At 42.9% G+C, this 21,567-nt stretch overlaps 1 protein-coding gene across 6 annotated transcripts in view; it reads left to right on the top strand.

The window, feature by feature from the left end:
* Positions 1-21,567, top strand: part of rbfox1 (RNA binding fox-1 homolog 1) — a 508,364-nt gene that overhangs the window by 22,154 nt on the left and 464,643 nt on the right. For 2 of the 6 annotated variants that reach the window (XM_060901129.1, XM_060901128.1), the window contains exon 1: positions 10,476-10,626. The exons of 1 other annotated variant lie outside the window; for it this stretch is intronic. In XM_060901129.1, the coding sequence (XP_060757112.1) occupies positions 10,579-10,626 (48 nt within the window). In that variant the 5' untranslated portion in view covers positions 10,476-10,578. Of the gene's footprint in view, positions 1-10,474; positions 10,627-21,567 lie in introns of those variants that run through there. 3 more of the 6 variants (XM_060901125.1, XM_060901123.1, XM_060901130.1) reach the window with 2 other exon arrangements.

Genomic DNA, 21,567 nt, shown 5'->3' with positions numbered 1-21,567 from the left:
ATTTCAGTCTCGCAGCGATATGAGCGATTAATAGTTGTTCCCTCACCCACTTCTCTTTGTAATCAATTATGAAGTTAATCAAACAAAACCCCCTCAAACTGGAGACTCCTTCCATCAACGTCACAGAAATGTCTCCTGACAGAAAGCCTGAAACCATCCGCTGTTCGAGTCCCCGTCAGTGAGTTGCTCCTAACGAGCTGTGTGAGAATTCCCGAACTCTGCTGTACCGATAATTAACAGACCCGGTTTTGTCAGTGTTGACACACATCTTTGTGGCAGCTTATCTGCACGAGTAAACGTACGAGAGCTCTGGGATGTAATTGTCAGCCATCGTGTTGCATCATTTGCACCAGAAAGCGATTAAGAAGGTGCGACGCGACTGAACATCAGCCTGGAACACAACAGCAGCACGTCTTCTGCTTGTGAAAGATGGGAAAGGAATAATCCCATTAGTGGGCACAGAGATGACACTGCACAGACAAATGACACATCGCCAGTTTTCAATCGGGGAAAATGTGAAAGTCTGTACACGCGAGAGCCACAGGAAGACGAAGCCATTACTGATATTGTGCTGCACGTTCATAAATATCCATAAATATTCCAGGGGCATGGATCTCATCCACTCTCTTCCTCTTCCTGTTCCTCTCTGCTCATGCTTACGTGACATGGGGGCGCACTCAGGACCCGACAGAATCTTTAATGTGGACTCAAAACAAGACACACACACACACGTTACTCTCTTAAAAATAAAGGTGCCAGAATAAAGAATCTTTGAGCGAGATATTTTTTGATGGATCAAAAGTCATTTATTTGTTCATCTTTGGTGAACACTTTATCCTGGTCCGGGCCATGTAGATCTGGAGTTTTCCCAGGAATTAGAATCAGTTTCCTGGAGGTGAGAGGAAATCAGAGAACTCAGAGGAACCCCCTACAGACACAAGAAGAACATGTGAAACATGGCACAGACACTGACCTGAGCTCAGGTTCGAACCGGGAACACTGGAGCGGTGAGGTGGCACCAGGACACTTTACCAAAGAAAGCAATTCAAATTAAAAAGGAAAACTACATCAAAATTAAAGAACTTGATCTGGAGAGTGATGCCACAGAAGAACCTTTTTTGCTTGCTTTCTGAAGAACCTTTCAATGAATCAAAGTGAACAAACAAACAAAAAAGCCAACAAACACAAACATGCTGGAAAAGGTTCTTGAGAGCAAAGCCAGAGAACGACCACTGCTTCCTGTTTCTGAAAGAACCTTCTGATTGCTGGATTTGAAACTGAACAAACAAACAAACAAACAAACAAACAAACAAAGCAAGGTCTCAAGGTTCCAAAAAATGTTCTTTCAAGCAATGCCAGAGAAGAACTCATTTTCTGGTTCACAAATAAAAGTTTGATTTGTGGCTTTTCAAGCAAACAAACAAACAAACAAACAATGTATAAATGTTCTAGAAAAGATTCTTTGGAGCAAAGCCAAAGAAGAACTCTTGAATTTTTGTTTCTGAAAGAACTTTTGGATGAAATATCTGAAACAAACAAACAAACAAACAAAATGACATGGATTTAACAAATGAGCACAGTAATATTCAGACAAAAACCCCAGACAAATGAATCAAAACAAACAAGCAAAAAAAAAAAAAACCCCAATGTTTAAAGGTTTTTGAAAAGATTATTTAAAACAATGGTTTTCGAAAAGATTATTTAAAACACAATCTTAAACACATTTAATCTTGAACAAACAAACAAACAAACAAACAAACTTTTCGAAATACTCCAGAAAATGTTGTTTCATGCAATGTCAGAGAAACACCATTGTTTTTGGCTTTTGAATGAATTTTTTGAATGATGATCCGAAACAAACAAACAAACAAACAAACAAACAAACAAACAAACAAACTGACCAACCAACAAACATATAAGTCAAGTCAAGTCAAGTCAACTTTATTGTCAAATATGCTATACATGCTCGACATACAGCACAGATGAAATTTCAGTCCTCTCTGACCCACGGTGCAAACAGGCAATGCAATAAATAAAAATAGAATAATTGAAAAAACAAACAATATAAACAGTATCAACACTCTAGATAGGAACTAGACAGACTAAACACTCAGACAATATAAACAGTATACACTACCGTTCAAAAGTTTGGGGTCACTTTGAAATGTCCTTATTTTTGAAAGAAAAGCACTGTTCTTTTCAATGAAGATCACTTTAAACTAATCAGAAATCCACTCTATACATTGCTAATGTGGTAAATGACTATTCTAGCTGCAAATGTGTGGTTTTTGGTGCAGTATCTCCATAGGTGTATAGAGGCCCATTTCCAGCAACTCTCACTCCAGTGTTCTAATGGTACAATGTGTTTGCTCATTGCCTCAGAAGGCTAATGGATGATTAGAAAACCCTTGTACAATCATGTTAGCACAGCTGAAAACAGTTGAGCTCTTTAGAGAAGCTATAAAACTGACCTTCCTTTGAGCAGATTGAGTTTCTGGAGCATCACATTTGTGGGGTCGATTAAATGCTCAAAATGGCCAGAAAAATGTCTTGACTATATTTTCTATTCATTTTACAGCTTATGGTGGTAAATAAAAGTGTGACTTTTCATGGAAAACACAAAATTGTCTGGGTGACCCCAAACTTTTGAACGGTAGTGTAAATAAACAGTATAAACACTAGATAAGAACTAGACATAGACTAAATACTCAGACAGACAATATAAACAGTATAAAACACTCTAGATAACAACTTGACATAGACTAAACACTCATATATACATACACACACACACACGTAAAATGGTGCAAATAAACAAACAGTCAAGGGCACTTGAGGTATAGCAGGTAAACATGAAATAAGCAGTATAAACAAATTAGCAGCTGTTAAGGTCCCCGAAGGCAGCAGGCTGAAGAGGCTGTGAGATGGGTGGGTGGGGTCACCTGCAATCCTGATGATGGCTTTGCGGGTGAGGCGGGAGTTATAAATATCCATTAGAGAAGGGACAGAGACACCAATGATCCTCTCAGCTGCTCTCACGATGCGCTGCAGAGTCTTGCAGCAGGACACGGTGCAGGCGCCGTACCACACGGTGATGCAGCTGGTCAGGATGTTCTCGATGGTGCCTCTGTAGAATGTGTGCATGATGGGGGCCGGGGCTCTTGCTCTCCTCAGTTTGCGGAGGAAGTACAGACGCTGTTGGGCTTTTTTGGCCAGTGATGCGGTGTTGTTGCTCCAGGACAGGTCTTCAGAGATGTGTACACCCAGAAACTTGGTGCTGCTCACCCTCTCCACTGCAGCACCATCGATAGATAGTGGAGCATGCTGGGTGTGCGCTCTCCTGAAGTCCACAACAATCTCCTTCGTCTTCTCCACGTTCAGACAGAGATTGTTGTCCTTGCACCACATGGCCAAGTGGCTCACCTCACTCCTGTAGATTGTCTCATCGCCATTGTTGATGAGACCCACCACAGTTGTGTCGTCCGCAAACTTAATGAAGAGGTTGGAGCTGGATGTTGGTGTGCAGTCGTGGGTCAGCAGAGTGAAGAGGAGGGGGCTCAGCACACATCCTTGGGGGGCCCCCGTGTTCAGTGTGATGGTGCTGGAGGAGTTGCTGACGACCCGTACAGACTGTGGTCTCCCCGTCAGGAAGTCCAGCAGCCAGTTGCACAGGGAGGTGTTGAGTCCCAGCTGGTCCAGTTTATGAATGAGCTGCTGAGGAATGATTGTGTTGAATGCTGAGCTAAAGTCTATGAACAGCATTCTGACGTACGAGTCTTTTGTCTCCAGGTGGGTGAGGGCTGAGTGGAGGGCAGTGGAGATGGCGTCATCGGTCGAACGGTTGGACTGATATGCAAACTGGAAAGGGTCCAGGGTGGGGGGGGGGGCAGACTTGATATGCCGCATGACTAGCCACTCAAAGCACTTCATGAGGATGGGAGTGAGTGCGACAGGGCGGTAGTCATTGAAGCAGGAGGGAGACGGCTTCTTCGGGACCGGGATGATGGTGGTGGTTTTGAGGCATGTGGGGACAACAGCCTGGCTCAACGAGATGTTGAAGATGTCTGTAAAGACATCTGTGAGCTCCTCGGCACAGTCTCTCAGGACATGACCAGGAATGTTATCAGGACCCGGGGCTTTTCGTGCATTTGTCGTCCTGAGAGCTCTCCTCACGCTGTCTGGGGACAGCGTCAACACCTGGTCGCCGGGAGGTGGTGGGGTCTTCTGTGCCGTGGTGCTGTTGTCTGCCTCAAAGCGAGCGAAGAAGTCGTTCAACTGATTCAGCAGAGACGTGGAGTTGTCACAGATTTGCGGCGAGGGCTTGTAGTCTGTGATGGTCTGAATCCCCCGCCACAGGTTCCTGGTGTCTCTGCTGTCATTGAAATGGTCAGCAATGTGCCTGGAATACTGCCTCTTAGCCACCCTGATGCCTCGTGACAGATTGGCCCTAGCTGTCCTCAGGCCCACCTCGTCCCCAGCTCTGAAGGCAGCGTTCCGAGCCCACAGGAGCCTATGGACTTCCCCTGTCAGCCATGGCTTCTGATTGGCCCGAATGGAGATGGTTCTGGTGACCGTAACGTCGTCCATGCACTTCCTCATGTAGGCAGTGACGGTCTCCGTGTACTCCTGGAGATCTGTGATGTTGCTGTAGGTGGCCGGCTGTCTGAACATGCTCCAGTCAGTGGTGGAAAAACAGTCCTGGAGTGCCTCTGAGGACCCCTCTGGCCACACACGTATCTGTTTTGTAGCTGGTTTGGTGACTATATATAAATAAGGTAGAAGACTTTTTTGTTGTTTTTTTGTGTGATGGAACTTAAATAGAAATATATTTTAATACAAACAAACAAACAAACAAGCAAACAAAAGTTCTAAACACTCCAGAAAATGTTCTTTCATGCAATGCCAAAAAACACTGTTTTTGGTTTTCGAATGAATTTTTTTCATGATGGTCCAAAACAAAAAACAAATCAACAAATTTGCATGAATGAATAATATCCAGACAAAAACTCAGAAAAACAAAGAAACAATCAAAGAAACCAACCAACAAACAAACATATAAATAAGGTAGAAAACTTTGTTGTTTTTTTGAAATAACCTTTTGGGTGATAGAACTTAAATATAAATAATTTTTGAGACAAACAAACAAACAAACAAACAAACAAACAAATAACCTTCGCCAATAAGTCTTGCCATTACACTGAAGGCTCTTTCTGGAGGAAAAGGATTCTTTATTTTTTGTCACAAAAAAGATAGTTTTTCATTTTTAATCTCAATGAGTTCTTTCAGTCACTTCTGATATCACTTGACTAAATTATCCCAGTGATGACTGGTTACATTAATGTTTATGATCCACGGAATCCATTTGGAAATCAGACTTCATACCCTCTCCTCCCGTCTCACTGCCACGCAGCCGGTGACGCATTTGATGCCAATCATGTGTGGACTCTTCGAAATTTCTAATGACACACAGGAATTAAGTAACGAGGCACGACAGCAGCGGCGGCGAGGACAAGCCCTTTATTTCAGCCTGCATGATAAAAAAGTCCTAATAAACATGGGCTGGCGTTAAGAAATTGGAATGTCAGGACAGGATGGAATGATATTAAAACACAGTGTCTCGCGGCACTTCAGGAGCAGCGGGGATGTAGTTACACAGAGGTCACTGATGACAAGTCCTTTACCGCCTGGGCCGCTGCTAACCCAATTTATGTCGACTGTCACCAGGATTGTGCAGCGGTGGCGCTGATCTGCACTGCGCTGATGTGATGCTACTGAGGAATGGAAACTCAAAATGATACGGTCTTGACATGCTGTTGTCAGGTGTCGTGGCTGTTGAGGACTAAAACCTTTCAAGATTGCAGTTGAAATGGTGCAGCAGAGCTTTAAATTAGCATGAGGGGTCAAATCGGAGTCGCCTGTGATGCAAAAACTGAGATAAAAATGAAGATGGAGATGGCAGGAACGACGACTTTTCACATATATGTGCGTTAAAAGCCTGTTTACGCATCTTGTGTCACTTGTAGTTTCTCTCTTGTGGACGTGTCGCGACTGATACTGTCATTTGTGTCGTTGTAGCGATATATTGAAGTTATTCCAAGAAATCGAGTCGTACATGAGCTGATCACAGCTATAATCCATGTACGACGAGATTGAGTGGAATAACTGTTTTATTCTCTCCACATTCACTGGATTTTGAGAAACAGAGCATTTTTATTTTTATTTTTTGCAAATTCGATCAAGAAAAACTTCATACAAAATGTCCGACAAAATAACTTCCGCTTAGACGGATGTCTTAAAAACCTATCGATGGCTGCGTGAATTGACTTTAGTGTTTTTTTTTTTGTAGAAAGTGCCGTTTTACTGTCGTGCCGAGGTATAGAATAGCTTTCGACATTTATTTAATTCTTCCCTGGACATTTCAGTTCTGTAATTTTCAAACTTCTTTGAGCTTTTGAACTCGTCTAAAAAAAAATTCAACAAATTTTAATGCTTAAAGATGAAGAAACAAACCAGCGAAATGACAGGAGCAATTTGTGAAAAATGCAGCGGCAATAATAATAATAATAATAATAATAATTCTTGGAAAAAAAGTTCTTACCATCAAATACTTTCATTTTGTTGCTTTTTTTATTTTTGAAATTTTGTTTTCGAGTCAAGTTTTTATTTCGTCCTCGGTTGGTTCAGCAACACGTTCTGCCATTTTATTTTTCTTTCCTCAGGGTTTCCTTGACTTGCAAGTGACGTCAAAGCAAAATAGAAACCCGGATGTCGGCCATGTTGGTGGCTATAAACACAAATGAGGGGTCAAGCGACATTCCGTACAAAACATAGTCACGCGTGCGCAACTCTCTTTGTTTACCCACTGCTTTGTGTACTTTTCTCTCTGCCATATCTTTGTGCTGTATATGGTCGTGGTCACAACAGGACTCGTGACCGTGACACGTTCCAATTTTTTAGAATTGCGTCCGTGATTTGGAAAGAGGGCGAGGAAACTCTGAGGCTCAGTACAGAGAGGAGATGAGTGCGGCTGAACAACATCAGCAGGGCTGATCTAACAGAGACTAAAACCAAAACAGCTCGTGTTTGCAGTGATCGGTTATCTCAGGTGAGATTCGAAAGCTTTCTTGATAATATCATGGAAGAATTTTGTGTTGCTAGAATTTTGCTATAAAATGAGCGTTCTCTTGTCGTGGTTCACTCGGTCGTTGTTATAATTTTAACACGTGTATTACCATTTCGCTTCTTGGAGCGCCAGCAAAATTATACGATAGAAACAATCCAGACTGGACGCCCACTCAGAAAACGGGCTACGTTTCGTCCAAGGTCGGACTTGATTCTTCGGCAGCTGAACAACACCAAAGAGCTCAAAGGAGGAGGAAGACAGCTGAATTTGCAGAAGCTGCATGTGGTAGCTCACTTGTGAAGTTCCAAGACACCACGGTTGAAGTTGAGAAATTAATACCAGGTGAGCAAATTTTGACCGAAACAAAGTAATATTATTTTGAAGCTTCCATAAATTTAAGATTTCCAAACTGACCTGGGTACCCGATGGTCAGTAGAAGCGTCTTATCCTCGGAAAAAATTCATCCATTATCTGTAGCCGCTTATCCTGTCTTACAGGGTCACAGGCGAGCTGGAGCCTATCCCAGCTGACTATGGGTGAGAGGCGGGGTTCACCCTGGACAAGTCACCAGATCGACAACTATTCACACTCACATTCAGACCTATGATCAATTTAGAGCCACCTATTAGCCTAACCTGCATGCCTTTGGGGGAAACCGGAGCAAACCCACACGGACACAGGGAGAACATACGGTACAAACTCCACACAGGAAGGCCTTCATCGGCTGCTGGGCTCGAACCCAGGACCTTCTTGCTGTGAGGTGACAGTGCTAACCACTACACCACCGTGCCGCCCCTTGGAAAAATCCGACTTTTTAAAATAATATGGATCAAAACCACACATATTTATCTTCTCTTTGGATTGAATCTTCGTTCGAGCGTTCAAATCGTGGTAATACTGAGAAAATTCAGCATTGTTTATAGACACGCTTTCAGCGGCTGCAGTCCTCGTTGCTTTGTTTATCCACCATCATGGCGGACGCTTACGATGTTGCGCATTTTGATTACATGGTTGCAAGTCATCTATATGAGCTGATAGCCTGGTCGTAGAGTAGCCAATCAGAGTGCACAGTTGCTCAGATCCAGTGAATGTGGATAGAATTAATATCTTTATTTTTTTCGCGGTCCAGTTTCCATCCTGAGCTTTGATTGGCTGGCGGACCCCGGATACGGACCTCTGGCAACTCGCTCGTTCACAACAACAACAAACATGGTAGCAATTTTTGTCAACATTTATTTTCGCATTTCTCAGGAGAATAGCATTAATTTTACATCATGGATAGCGATAACAACAGTCTTTGCATTACAGCCGTCAATGAGGATTCTCACCTCGGCTCGGGTTTCCCTTTCGGGCGCTCTCGTTTTCTGTTAGAATTTGGTAAAGAAAAAAATAAATATATTATTTACCAGCTTGAGGTCGGTCCGTATGGTGAAATACCGTGACCTCGGCCTTGAATACTGACCTCGGCCCAGAGGGCCTCGCTCAGTACTTTCAAAACCTCGGTCACGGCATTTCACGATACAGACCATCCAGCTGGTAAATAACATATATATATATATATATATATATATATATATATATATATATATATATATATATTTTTTTTTTGCGGTCCGGTTTCCATCAAATCCTGCGCTCTGACTGGCTGGCGAATGGGTCCATATCCTACGGTACGGACCACAGTTATGGACCCCAGTTACGGACCTCTGGCGACTTGCTCGTTCACAACAACAACAAATATAATAGCATTTTTTGTCAACATTTATCTTTTTTTAAATAAGATTTATTTAAAAGATTATCAAAAATCTGATAAATTTTTGCTAGCATTTGTCAGGAGAACAGCATTAATTTTACAGCATGGGTAGCGATAACAACAGTGTTCACAGCGCAAGCGAGATTTACTACCCTGAGGAAGAAGAAAGAAAACATTTCAGGAGAAAGCTAAAAACCTCTAACTGTTGCTAACACCGAGCAAAAACATGGCTGAATCCTGAATGACTCAATTTTGTATAAATAGGGGACTACATAGGCGGCAAAATGTAGTTTTTTTCCTGCCATGGAAGTGCACTTGTATACCGAGGAGGAAGCCATTTGCATTACAGCCGTGAATGAGGATTCAAAATGGCAGCTCGGCTCGGTTTTCCCTTTCGGGCGCTCTCGTTTTCTGTTAGAATTTGGTAAAGAAAAAACTTTCAAGACCTTGGTCACGGTCTTCTTTCAAGAAGAAAGTACTTTCAAGACCTCGGTCATGGTATTTCACGATACGGACCTCCCAGCTGGGAAATAACATATATATACAGTATACATCTCTTCATGCGTGACAAGTGAAACACAAACAATTAAAAACAGTGCGAAATCATTTGCCGGTTGTCTCAAAACAAGAAATAATCTGAAACAACAGTTCCATATCTCGGGCGGCACGGTGGTGTAGTGGTTAGCGCTGTCGCCTCACAGCAAGAAGGTCCGGGTTCGAGCCCCGTGGCCGGCGAAGGCCTTTCTGTGCGGAGTTTGCATGTTCTCCCCGTGTCCGCGTGGGTTTCCTCCGGGTGCTCCGGTTTCCCCCACAGTCCAAAGACATGCAGGTTAGGTTAACTGGTGACTCTAAATTGAGCGTAGGTGTGAATGTGAGTGTGAATGGTTGTCTGTGTCTATGTGTCAGCCCTGTGATGACCTGGCGACTTGTCCAGGGTGTACCCCGCCTTGAGATGAAAATCTCTCATCTCAGCCTATCCCAGCTGACTACGGGCGAAAGGCGGGGTTCACCCTGGACAAGTCGCCAGGTCATCACAGGGCTGACACATAGACACAGACAACCATTCACACTCACATTCACACCTACACTCAATTTAGAGTCACCAGTTAACCTAACCTGCATGTCTTTGGACTGTGGGGGAAACCGGAGCACCCGGAGGAAACCCACGTGGACACGGGGAGAACATGCAAACTCCGCACAGAAAGGCCCTCGCCGGCCAATTAAAGAGAAAATGGCGGCTCTGTGGAGCAGGCACGTGACAAGGTCATGAGCTGCACGCGGCGACACCTTTCTCAGAACTGTCCCGAAAGTTGATCACGTGATGAGTTTGAGAACGAAGTCACGCGCGCGAAACTCCAAGAGTGTTGGGGTGTCAGGGGGCGTGGTCTGAGGCGGAATCGCGCGCGCACTCGAGAGTGACACACGCGCTCATTTGCATCGGCGGCACGTGGCTACACACCGGCGCTCGCGCCCCTCTCTCTCTCTCTCTCTCTCGTTCTATCTTTCACTCTCCATCTGTCCGCGCGCGCAAATCCTCCGCCTCCGGGAAACACACCAGGAGCCGCTTTCTGCTCCTCGCGCTCCCTTTTTTTTTTTTTTTGGTAAATTCACCCGTTCCCGTTCTTCCTCCCAACACCACCAGCGCGCTTCCCACTTCCCGGTAACTCCCCTACCCTCCTCCTCCTCCTCCTCATCGACCGCCATGAAACCGTGGCAGCTGCTGGCAGTGGCGGGAGGAGATGCCCTTCAGGTAAGGCACGCGCAGGAGAGAGAAACCGAGCGCGCTCGCGCATAACAGAGGAAGAAGAGGAGAAGGGGATGTGCACGCGAGCGCGCGCCCGGCGGGGACGCATTCCTGCGCGACGCCGTTAAATATATAAAAAGAGGAAGAAAAAAAGAAAGACAGGAAAAAAAAAAAAAAGAAAACCCGCTCCGCGCGCTTCCTTTCGTTCCCCGGCGGAGGTCAGTGCTCGGTGTGTTTGCGGTTCGCGGAGGCGCGAGATCCGGTTTGTGCACTTGGCTCGCATGGCATGGGTCCCGGAGGCGCGCGCATGCTTCTGTACTGCTGTGTGTTTGATCAGAAAAAAAAAAGGCACAAAATGATGCACTTGTGTGTGTGTGTGTGTGGTTTTTAAATGGTATTATTATTATTATTATTATTATGATAAAGTTGCATAGATTGATTTGAACTTCTTCTCCTTCAACACCATGCTCAGGCTCAGCCAGGACATTGTGCGTTCTGGACCTGTGATCTTTCTAAAGACTTGGGGATGATGCATTTGGAGCACTTTCCGAATGTGAAGTTGTGCGTTTATTGTGTGTGTGTGTGTGTGTGTGTGTTTGAGTGCATCTGCACTGGCATCATGAGGAGGATGAGGTTGAGGATGATGAATGCAGAAGCCTTTGGGAAAATCTCATAAAGTAGGCAAAGAGGAAACCAGTTTTGAGTTGAGCTTCTTTCAGCCTTTCATGCTGAGTGTTCAAGGTTAGGAGTTTTTTTTTAAGGACAAAGGCATGCACGTGCATGCTTCATTTCTTCATTGCTGTGGGTTTGAAAGAGAGAGAGAGAGAGAGGGGGGGAAAATGCACAAGATGATGATGGTGATGTACAGAATACATTTGCAGATTTTACTGCAGGTTTTATCATAAAGTTTGCACGATATTTGCATGATTGTTTGTTTGTTTGTTTGCACACTCTGAAGTTGTGCCTTTTATTTGAGTTTCTTTGAGATCTGGGATGACTCCTGAAAACACACACAGGGAAAAAAAAGTGAAGCACCGTCCAACTTCAAGATTAGATTCACATCTGGCGATGATGCTGAACTTTGACCCGAAGAGCAGCTCGACTGCTGCATGATGGTGATGGTGATGATCTTTTTTGGCACGATCTCCGTTTCACACCAAACACCTCAGACCTCGTTGATCTGTCACGGCTTTTCACGATGTTAGAATTTTAATCATAAGAACGCAACGAGTAACACCCGAGTGTTTGTTTGAATGAGTCTGGACCGAGTGACGACGCTCCAGTTATTTCTTCATTTCTTTGTTTCTTTGAGCATGTGATGATTTGCGACCGAGCAAGCGAGTGGAGTTGGTGCGCACTCCGTGTTTCCAGCGTGCTCTGATTGTCGTGATTAAACACAAACATAGTCGCAGAGAAACACTGTGACAATCATGATGAAGATCGATGCCTGTCGTCATCACTCTTTCGCATCCGGTTGGCCTCAGTTCTCCAGAGCAAAGTGTTACCGAGGATGACGAGCAAATGAGCGATATCGGCTATGATTCCAGTTAGCATGACTCCGCCCATTAACGTGTCCATATAATCAAATGAGAAAATCTTCGTAAGAATTTCGCAATATTTCACGTTGCTCTAAGGAGTCTCCAGTGTCGGCACAAAAGCTGGAAGTTTTCCAAGAAACTTCCGGACGGAGCAGAGAGGAGTTACGATTTCCGGTTTCGTTTTTCAGTCAACGAGAAATGACGAGCGGTTTTCACCGAGGCCGGTGACTGAACAAGAGTTTATCGCTGTTTTTCGCTGCTGTAACATAAGTGAGAACTCGAAAACATGAACTGTAACGATACACGGATACAAACTACGATCATAAATCAGATTTGGAATTGTTGACAAATTGCTGTGGTGTAAATCTACTTCAGGGTGGGAGCAGCGACACCGCTTCGTCACGCAACCATTCTGTCCCTGACGATTTTCCGATAACAGCATGACACTGAGTGGGGTATTCCTGATTTCATCATTATTAGACGAAAGAAAATGACACAGCAGGAATTAAATGAAGTGATGAAAAAAATATATATATATTCCTGCTCCTGATACGCATACAAATAATAATAATAATAAGCAGTTACTGGATGTGAATATCATGTTTCTAAAGTCCGATGACAATCGAGAGAAAATTTTGAATATATATTTAAATACATTCCCTTCGAGTTGAAGCAAAAAGAAAACGAACTCACCAGTTAAAACACGACACTTTTATTTCCTTGACTTTTTTTTCTGTAATGCTTCGGCCAAAGAAACGCGACAGTTTTAAAGCCTCGAGGACTTTTCGAAGCTTTTTAAACATCAAAGTGCCGTGCTATTAGAGCGAAAGAGAAGAAAAGGACGTGCAAAAGCTCTGCATTGTAGAAATGCATTAATACATTAGAGAACTTCCTGCCTCGAGTAATAAAAAGGCTGTGTGTTCCAAGGTAAAGTCAGGTCTGTCTCGAGACACCATTCGGAGACGTCAGCTCAGCGGGTTCTTTTGTCTGAACCTGCAACAAATCGTAAATGATCCTGTAACGTGCATATTTGTGGAAAGCGAGGGCGTCATTAGAATCGCACATTTAATTAGCTTGCAGAACAAGACCTCCTTTAATTAGTTTGTCTATCTATTCATTTATTTACTTGTTTTCCTGCTAATGAGTCCCGAGTGACAATCGTGTGGAAAGTCATACGACTTTCCGAAACGGACCAAACGTGAACACGCTCTTCAAACGGACTCATTATTTTGAGCAGCCGGATTTGATCGAACAGAATGAACAGATAATGTGTTCTAAATGGACACAAATACAGCGGGTGCGCAAGAAGAAATGTTTTTTCAACGTAAACACGACACGTGAATAAGAACCGCCGATTCAGGATCGTGGTGGTTGAAATTCGGCTTCGAGTTTGTTTTATTTCGGGAAATATCATGAGGACGCCCAAAAAAAAATAAGAACGTTTTTTTTTTTTTTTTGCGGTGCAGTTTCCATCAAATCCTGCGCTCTGATTGGTTGGCGAGCGGGTCTGTATCCTACGGTACGGACCCCGGTTACAGACCTCTGGTGACTCGCGCATTCACAACAACAACAAACATTGTAGCATTTTTTGTCAACATTTATCTTTTTTTTAAATAAGATTTATTTATAAGATTATCAAAAATCTTATAAATTTTTGCCAGCATTTCTCAGGAGAATAGCATTAATTTTACAGCATGGATAGCGATAACGACAGTGTTCACAGCGAAAGCGAGTTTTACCACCCTGAGGAAGAAGAAATAAAAGAAAACATTTCAGGAGAAAACTAAAAACCTGCAATTTGCTAACGCCGAGCAAAAACATGGCTGAATCCTGAATGACTCCTATTTGTATAAATAGGGGACGACATAGGCGGCAAAATGTAGTTTTTTTTTTCCTGCCATGGAAGTGCACTTGTATACCGAGGAGGAAGCCATTTGCATTACAGCCGTGAATGAGGATTCAAAATGGCGGCTTGGCTCGGTTTTCCCTTTCGGGCGCTCTCGTTTTCTGTTAGAATTTGGTAAGGAAAAAAATATATATATATTATTTACCAGCTTAAGGTCGGTCCGTATGGTGAAATACCGTGACCTCGGCCTTGAATGCTGACCTCGGTCACGGTATTTCACAATACGTACCTCCCAGCTGGTAAATAACATATATGTATGAGCAGGAGCGCGATAACTCCTGTTGTTGAAGGCGGTTCTGATCTGGAGTGATGTAGCTGAGGTCGAGGAACTGTCGAAACTGGAATTCGGAGCATTGTTGCTGAAGCCATGCCCACTTTAAGTTTAGATTTGGATACAGATACAGATTGTCGTGTTGTGTTACACATGTAGTCTGTGCGAAGTCAATGATGATGATAGCGTTGCCTACGTACATGTTTTACATTCAAGCTACAATTATTATTCTGTCGCAGCCAGAAAATTAGACGCGAATTTGCGATAGCTAGGGAATTGACGGAACAGCAACGCAAGTCCACTTTCTGGTCCTGATTTACTCAAAGAGCTCAAAATAACAAGCTCTGTTTTTTTTTTTTTTTTGCTCACTCATTCTGATTTTTTTTAATCGTTTCTATAGTAACAAGGACTTGTATGTCAGATGCGCCAACGAAATGGATTGAGAAACGTGGAGTGAAAATTGTTGATATAATGAAGGTTTTTTTTTTGCAAGGAGTTGTTTATTTCACACTTACGGAATGAGTCTCCAGTGTCAGTGGTTTGTCACGAACAATGAGATTTTTTTTGTTTTTGTCTTCCAGAGATAGAACAGAGAGAGGCTGGTGAGGGACTGACCGAGATCAGGAGCAAACTTGTTTCAAGAACGTTATGCAACATGAAATGGATCGACAAATGGAAATGTTGGATCATTTTAAATATTTTAAGAAATTTTTTGAGATGCTGAGGTGTAAATTTGATCAAACTTTTCAGTTATTCAAACCTCTTGAATGCTCTAATTTTGACTTTCGCAAATTTAACACATGCTCGCCAGACATCGATTTGCTCACGTCGTCTCGTCATCAGTGACTTTCAGGTTGAATCAGTCTCAAAGGCGTGAAATTAAACATATGCATCGATTCCACCCCTAAATTGTCCATTTTTTTATTTATTAATGAAGCCGAAGATACAAAACCGGACATGTTTTGGTGGACGCAATCTTCTGCGTACCTTGTTATTGAATAACTGTTTTTGTTTTTTTTGCAGATGTGATGAAGTTTGAATCTAATTTTACACAAATGAATACAGTTAGATCATCAGGTCCTGAATGAGACATGGTCTTTTTTAGCTAATGTTTATATCTGTGATCTGGTAACGTTGCTACTCGTGAAGAGGCACTGTGCAAGTCAGATTGTTAAATATAGTTATGGATGTCACTTGAGTTCACGAAATGTGTTTTGCGATACGAAGCAGCTCTTCAAAGCAAAATGTCCTCCATAAAACAACTTCTTCTTCAACACATTGACAAGAAACAGAATTAAAATAAATCTGGCTTTATCCGAACCCAGAAGTCACTCAGTGAGTGCCAAGCTCACACCCTGAACAGTCCCATATCCCCACGGATTACTGTTTTCACTCTGTGAGCGTCTTTCTAATGAGCTGATGCATTGGGGTTTTGTGTGATAATAAAATCTAGGTGTTAAACGCTCATTCAAAAACAACTGGTTCAAAAAATACGAATAAATGGAGTGTACATACCGTACGTGACTTCAAATTAAGGACTTCTACGGCAGCGATGTGTTTGCTCGAGACACTTTGGCGCTGTGATTTTTGACTGCGTTCAAGTTTAAGTCGGGGTCATGTTCAAATTCAGAATTAGCTGCTTAGGATTCAGATAATTCACATTGCAGAGCAATTCCCAAAGGGCGAGCAGCACGAGAAATGCCTGAATAAACCCAGAGTGTGAGCACGACTACAGGTATGACACGTTTCCAGAAACCTCCAATAGTGGACACGAAACTCACAGCTACAAATCTCTTCGGCGCCATGGTGAAAGTTTAACGAAAAAAACCCCAGCAGGATTGGACATATCCTCATTCCCTCAAGCTCACTGAAGAATGTTCGTGTTCATTTCTGCATCGGTTGATGAAGTAAACTACGGGTGGTTTTCTTAGTCAGTATGACAAGTTTTTAGAGCAAAAAAGTTTCATGATCAGCTTTATGATGAATGACATCTGGAGCAAAAAAGATAGATGCAATTGATTACGTGAGGAAATTCTACTTTCATGTTGATGTTTTAAAAGGTTTCTTTTCGGAGCTGTTCCAGAAGCTCAGTGTGAAATGGTTCCAAATTGAACTTTGGACATCCACCAAGCATCCTTTAAAAACCTCTTTGTCTTGCCATTATACTTCCAAGAAGTTTAAAATGCTCGTCCTGGGCATGTTTATTGTTTTTACCTCCAGGTTGAAATGTCTGACTCCTTTGTAGACCTGGCATGATGTTCTGAATTTGAATTTATTACATTTATAGAGCGCATAATTTATAAAAATATTCTTATGTGCTTTACAAGATATAAAAGTATTTAAAAAAAAACTAAAATCCGATTTACATGTTTATAATAAATAATGTTCTTTAAATAAAAAAAAGTCTTTAATTTAGATTTGAAAATGTTCACGTCGCCTGAATTCGTTATATCAAGGGGAAGGCTATTCCACACTTTTGGGCCAGCAACCGCAAAAGATCTATCACCAAATATTTTACACTTGGTTCGAGGAACAGTGAGAAGATGTTGTCCATCACTCCGCAGTTCATAGCGGTTAGCTCGCTTCCTTTCCAATATTCCACATATGTAGGATGGAGCGGAGCCTTGAAGAGCTTTGAAAACAATCAGTGCGATCTTGAACTTGATCCGTGAAACCACAGGGAGCCAGTGGAGTTGGAAGAGCGCCGGGGTTATGTGGGCATACCGTGGGAGAAGACAAGTCACCCGCGCGGCAGCATTTAAGACATGCTGTAAGCGGTTCAGTTGGTATTGAGAGACACCGTAGAGCAGAGAATTGCAGTAGTCGAGGTGAGACATCACGAAAGCATAAACAAGGGTCTTGGTGGCGTCTTGTGAAAGAAACTGACTTATCTGCCTTATCTTATAAAGCCCGAAAAAGGCTTTACTGCAGACTTTACCAATGTGCACATCCACGGAGATGTGCGAGTCAAACCACACCCCGAGGTTGCGTACAGAAGAGACTGGCTTAATCTCGGAGGCACCGACATGCACAAAGTCAATGTTCGCACTCGTATCACTGTGAATCAAAAGGTTGTTCCTGGTGCCTGTTTCAGAGTAAACCAATCACTGTTTAGCTTCTGGAGGATTTCAGGTTCTGTGAGAATGTAACAAAAAAACTGATGATGATGATGATGCACTCAGAGGTTACGGGTTTCTTTCCGGCCGATGAATCGACCTCGGGTTGAATTAACGTTCGTGTTTATTTCTGCGCCGGTTGATGAAGTAAACTACGGGTGATTTTCTCCATCTGAGTTAAATGTCTGGGTTCATGACAAAGTTTTAAGATGGTGTAGTTTTCTGTAAGCAAACGCGTACTGAACATTGATGGAAGGAGACTCCAGTGTCAGTCAAAGGTCAAGCTGTAACACGAAGGGTTTTTTTTATGAATAAAATTGCTCTTTTTTTTTGTTTGAATACAATGAGGAATCAATGCTTTACTCCAGTGTTCTTTCTTGTTCGTGGTATTTCATCCTTTTCGTGATGACCGGAGCGTGTTTCCTCGACGTTCTCCAAACAGCAATATTATCCAGCTGAGCCCCAAAGATGCTCTTTTCAAAATGCCACTGGGGGTTTGACAACAAACAGTGTGTGAATGTCCGCAGCCGGGACACGGTGCCAGCGGACGGCAGAACAATGCGCCAACATTCATGGCACGGCAATATGTCTCGAAGCCCGTGCTCATTTTGTCTGATTTGCTCAATACTTCATGAGCATACAGTATTTATCCACTGAGAATGAGGAGCATAACGAGTTTGGAAATGGCGATTGGGAGAGTTACACTTTGTCCAGGCCAGATGGTGCGAAATGTTTCACGAGGATGTTTTTTTTTTAGATTTTCGACTTGGTTAATACATATTAAATAGTTTGCTCAGGACAATGAGTGTTTGCAGTGTAAAATTGGAGCAATGGTAATCAGTAATTCTTCAATAATAACAATAATTATTATTATATGAAGAGGAGTTTGCATAATTTTCTTCATTATCTTTCACACAACGACCAGATTGCAAACAGATTTGTAATAACGCAGAGTAAATACTTGCAAGTACCGTGAGCACAATGATGGCCGGCTTTGCGGATGATTATTAGATACACTATTGTCATGGCGCTGCTTGATCTGACTTGTAATAAATGCTCAGTCTTGCTGGTGTAACATCTGGTGGGTTTGCTAATTGCCAAGTGGAGCAAAACCACTAATCACGTTACACAAAACAGGAAAAATTAGCAGCACAATATTCATCAAATTTTATGATCCTTCTGATTTCACGTTACATATCATTTTAACTCTGGAGAACCTGATGGATGTACGGAGATGATGTGAGCATCCAAAACATCTTGGACTGAATGAGGCCAGTTTCAGCATTATTCTTGAATTCTCTGTTCTGATTGGTCAGAAGGAATTGATTGATTTTAACAACTTAGGCTACGTTCACACTGCAGGCTGAAGTGACTCAAATCCGATCTTTTCGCCCATATGTGACCTGTATCCGATCTTTTATTGACAATATGAACGACACAGATCTGATTTTTTCAAATCCGACCCAGGCCGTTTGGATATGTGGTCCTAATTCCGATTCCTATCCGCTCTTTTCATATGCGACTTCAGAGTCTGAACCGCCAGGTCGCATTCATCCGACTTACACGTCATCAACAAGCCACAAACGTCACTATTCTGCGCTGAAGTAGGCGGCGGGTCTCTCAAAAAAAGTTACAACAACATGGCGCATAATCACGGGCGCAGATAGAGGGTGGGACTCGTCCCACCCAGATTTAAATTCACCTCGCTCGGTCCCCCCCCACTTATAGGGAGGAAAAACGTCTATGCTGTCTTTCTTTGCATAAGGCAAACCTCACGGAAAAATCAAAAGACTAATTACCATTCGGTTTATTGAGGTGCACAGCAGTGTATACATAGTTGCAACAACTCACATAAAACAAAGACTGATATTCGGTTGGTTGAGCTGCGCAGACTGCGCAGGTTGCGAGCTTGAGCTTGGTTGCTATGGTTACTAACAACAAGTTTGACAGGCATATCGGGGTCGGGGTTGGTTTGCTGGCAGCTTTGTCCCCCCCAGTTTTTTGTCCCCCCAGTTCAAAAAACGTATCTGCGCTCCTGCGCATGACATCAATGCGAGGGACGCTTCGGGCTGTGAAGGTTCTGAATCTTCTCAATGGAAGGACGCAGAGGTTAGGGAGCTGATTTCCATTTGGGGGGATGCAGCTATTCAAGCTAGATTGGATGGGTCACACCGCAACCGGGCGGTTTTACTTCCGTAAACACTGGCCATGCTCACTGCGTGTGACGTCGTCGTCGTATCCTGCAATGCGCATGCGGAACACTTTTAGGTCGCTTTTCGTTCATACTGAGGATCACATCAAGTCACATATATTTGTCAATGTGAACGACCTCACAAAAAAATCGGATTTCACAAAAAAATCGGAATTGAGCATTAAGCCTTGCAGTGTGAACGTAGCGCTAGTTGTCCAAGGAGGAAATAAGTGTCCTCTGATGGAAGGAGTCTCCAGCGTCAGCGCTTTGTAACAGTCAGAGGTGAAGATCTAACTTTAAGGTTGACGCTTTGTGGTTTCTCGGTACTATAAACGGATAAAAAAAAAAACATGACGTTCTTTTACAAATGAAATTTCCAGGCATTCGCAAATTGTCATGGTAGAAAAGAAATCAAACACTTCAGGACACGCTGTTAGAAGAACGTTGTAACAGTGATTCCGCTTCATCACACCATTGATTATTTTCGCCAAACGGCACAACACGGAGTGTTTGTTTTATTCCTGACGTATTGACGAGCAAGGGATCAGTCAGACAACCTTTCTTCTGTCTTCTTGCATGTCTGGTCATGTGACCTTTCAGTCACTGTAAAATGAATAAATGAGAGAAATTCTTCATGATAATGAGGAAAGGAAAGCAGGGGATTGGTAAAGAGGACTCAACTGTGTTCTGAATTCTTTCGAACCAGGACCACTTTTATAGAAAGAGTGAGGTGTTTTGTTGAAGGTGCATGAATACGACAAAACCTCCAGCACTACTTTTTAGCTCACCGGCCGTCTGGCGATGAACTGTTGCCATCACGTGGCGTCCGTCGTCCAGCCGTTGGCTACGGCTTAGAAATAAAATTTTCTGATCCCATGTCCATACAGTAAATATCGCACATATACATGTGATTAATGAGACTCACCTCATCTCATGCAAGCGTCACCAAGCTGTGAGCAGCATCAGGGTTTGGAGTATTTTGGTTCCCAATTTTGTTTACTGTCTTTTGTTCAAAATCCAGTGCTGTGAACTCGATCTATTCTCAAAATCGTAAGAAAGAAAGCACTTGTTCATGAATTGCCTTCGAAGCGTTATTTAGTCCTAATGCGCATATTTTGTTTCACAAGTGTAGTGTAAAGACTCTAAAATAAAAAAAAAATAAAGCAGAAGTTTGATATCGGCTTCTCGATATATCTGCCAAATAGCTAAAAAAACCTTACAGTACAAGACCTTTCATTTGACCTTTCAGAAGGACCAAACAAAAGCTGTGGTAATCAAAAGGTCACTTTTCTTCAAATAAACACCACTTACTTGAGATCGAATCAGTAGCCTCGGCAAACCACGAGGTGAATTTCGTTTATCTTTTTATCTGCCGATTATCTTCCGATACGACGAAGTTATAACGAGTTTTTTCTTATTTCGTTTCTGGTTCTGATTGGTTCCGAAGTCTATCAAGAAGCAGAACGGGTAATCGAACCCGGTCAGGATAAGCGCTGATTGGTTACGAAGTTTCGCTATTGTTACACTCATTCTTACATTCGTACAACGCGATGACATCGTGGCTTCGCCACTCGTTCTTGTGTACCTTTGATAACACGAGATCAACTGTTCGTATCGCGAGATCACGATTCACCATTCTGGTGATTGTAATGCTTATACGTATCCACAGTGCGCTATTGTTCGACTCATTCTTACATTCGTACAGCACGATGACATCGTGGTGACTGCCTCGCTTCGCCTCTATGAGGCAGTAGCCACAAAAATCGCTCGTCCTCCCTGAGATTTCAATGGATTTTGATTCTGATTGTTTTGTTTGGAAGATCAAATTGTTCTAAGTGTTCGAGTCTCTGGTTTCTGACGGGACGGCTGTGTGAGCTCCTGCGTCGCTGACACTGGTTTCCTCTCGGATTGAAAAGCGGATAAAA

This window comes from Neoarius graeffei, chromosome 20 (genome assembly GCF_027579695.1).
Source record: "Neoarius graeffei isolate fNeoGra1 chromosome 20, fNeoGra1.pri, whole genome shotgun sequence".
Lineage (NCBI taxonomy): Eukaryota > Metazoa > Chordata > Actinopteri > Siluriformes > Ariidae > Neoarius > Neoarius graeffei.
Note: the sequence above shows the minus strand (reverse complement) of the source record. Positions and strands in the feature narration are given on the sequence as shown.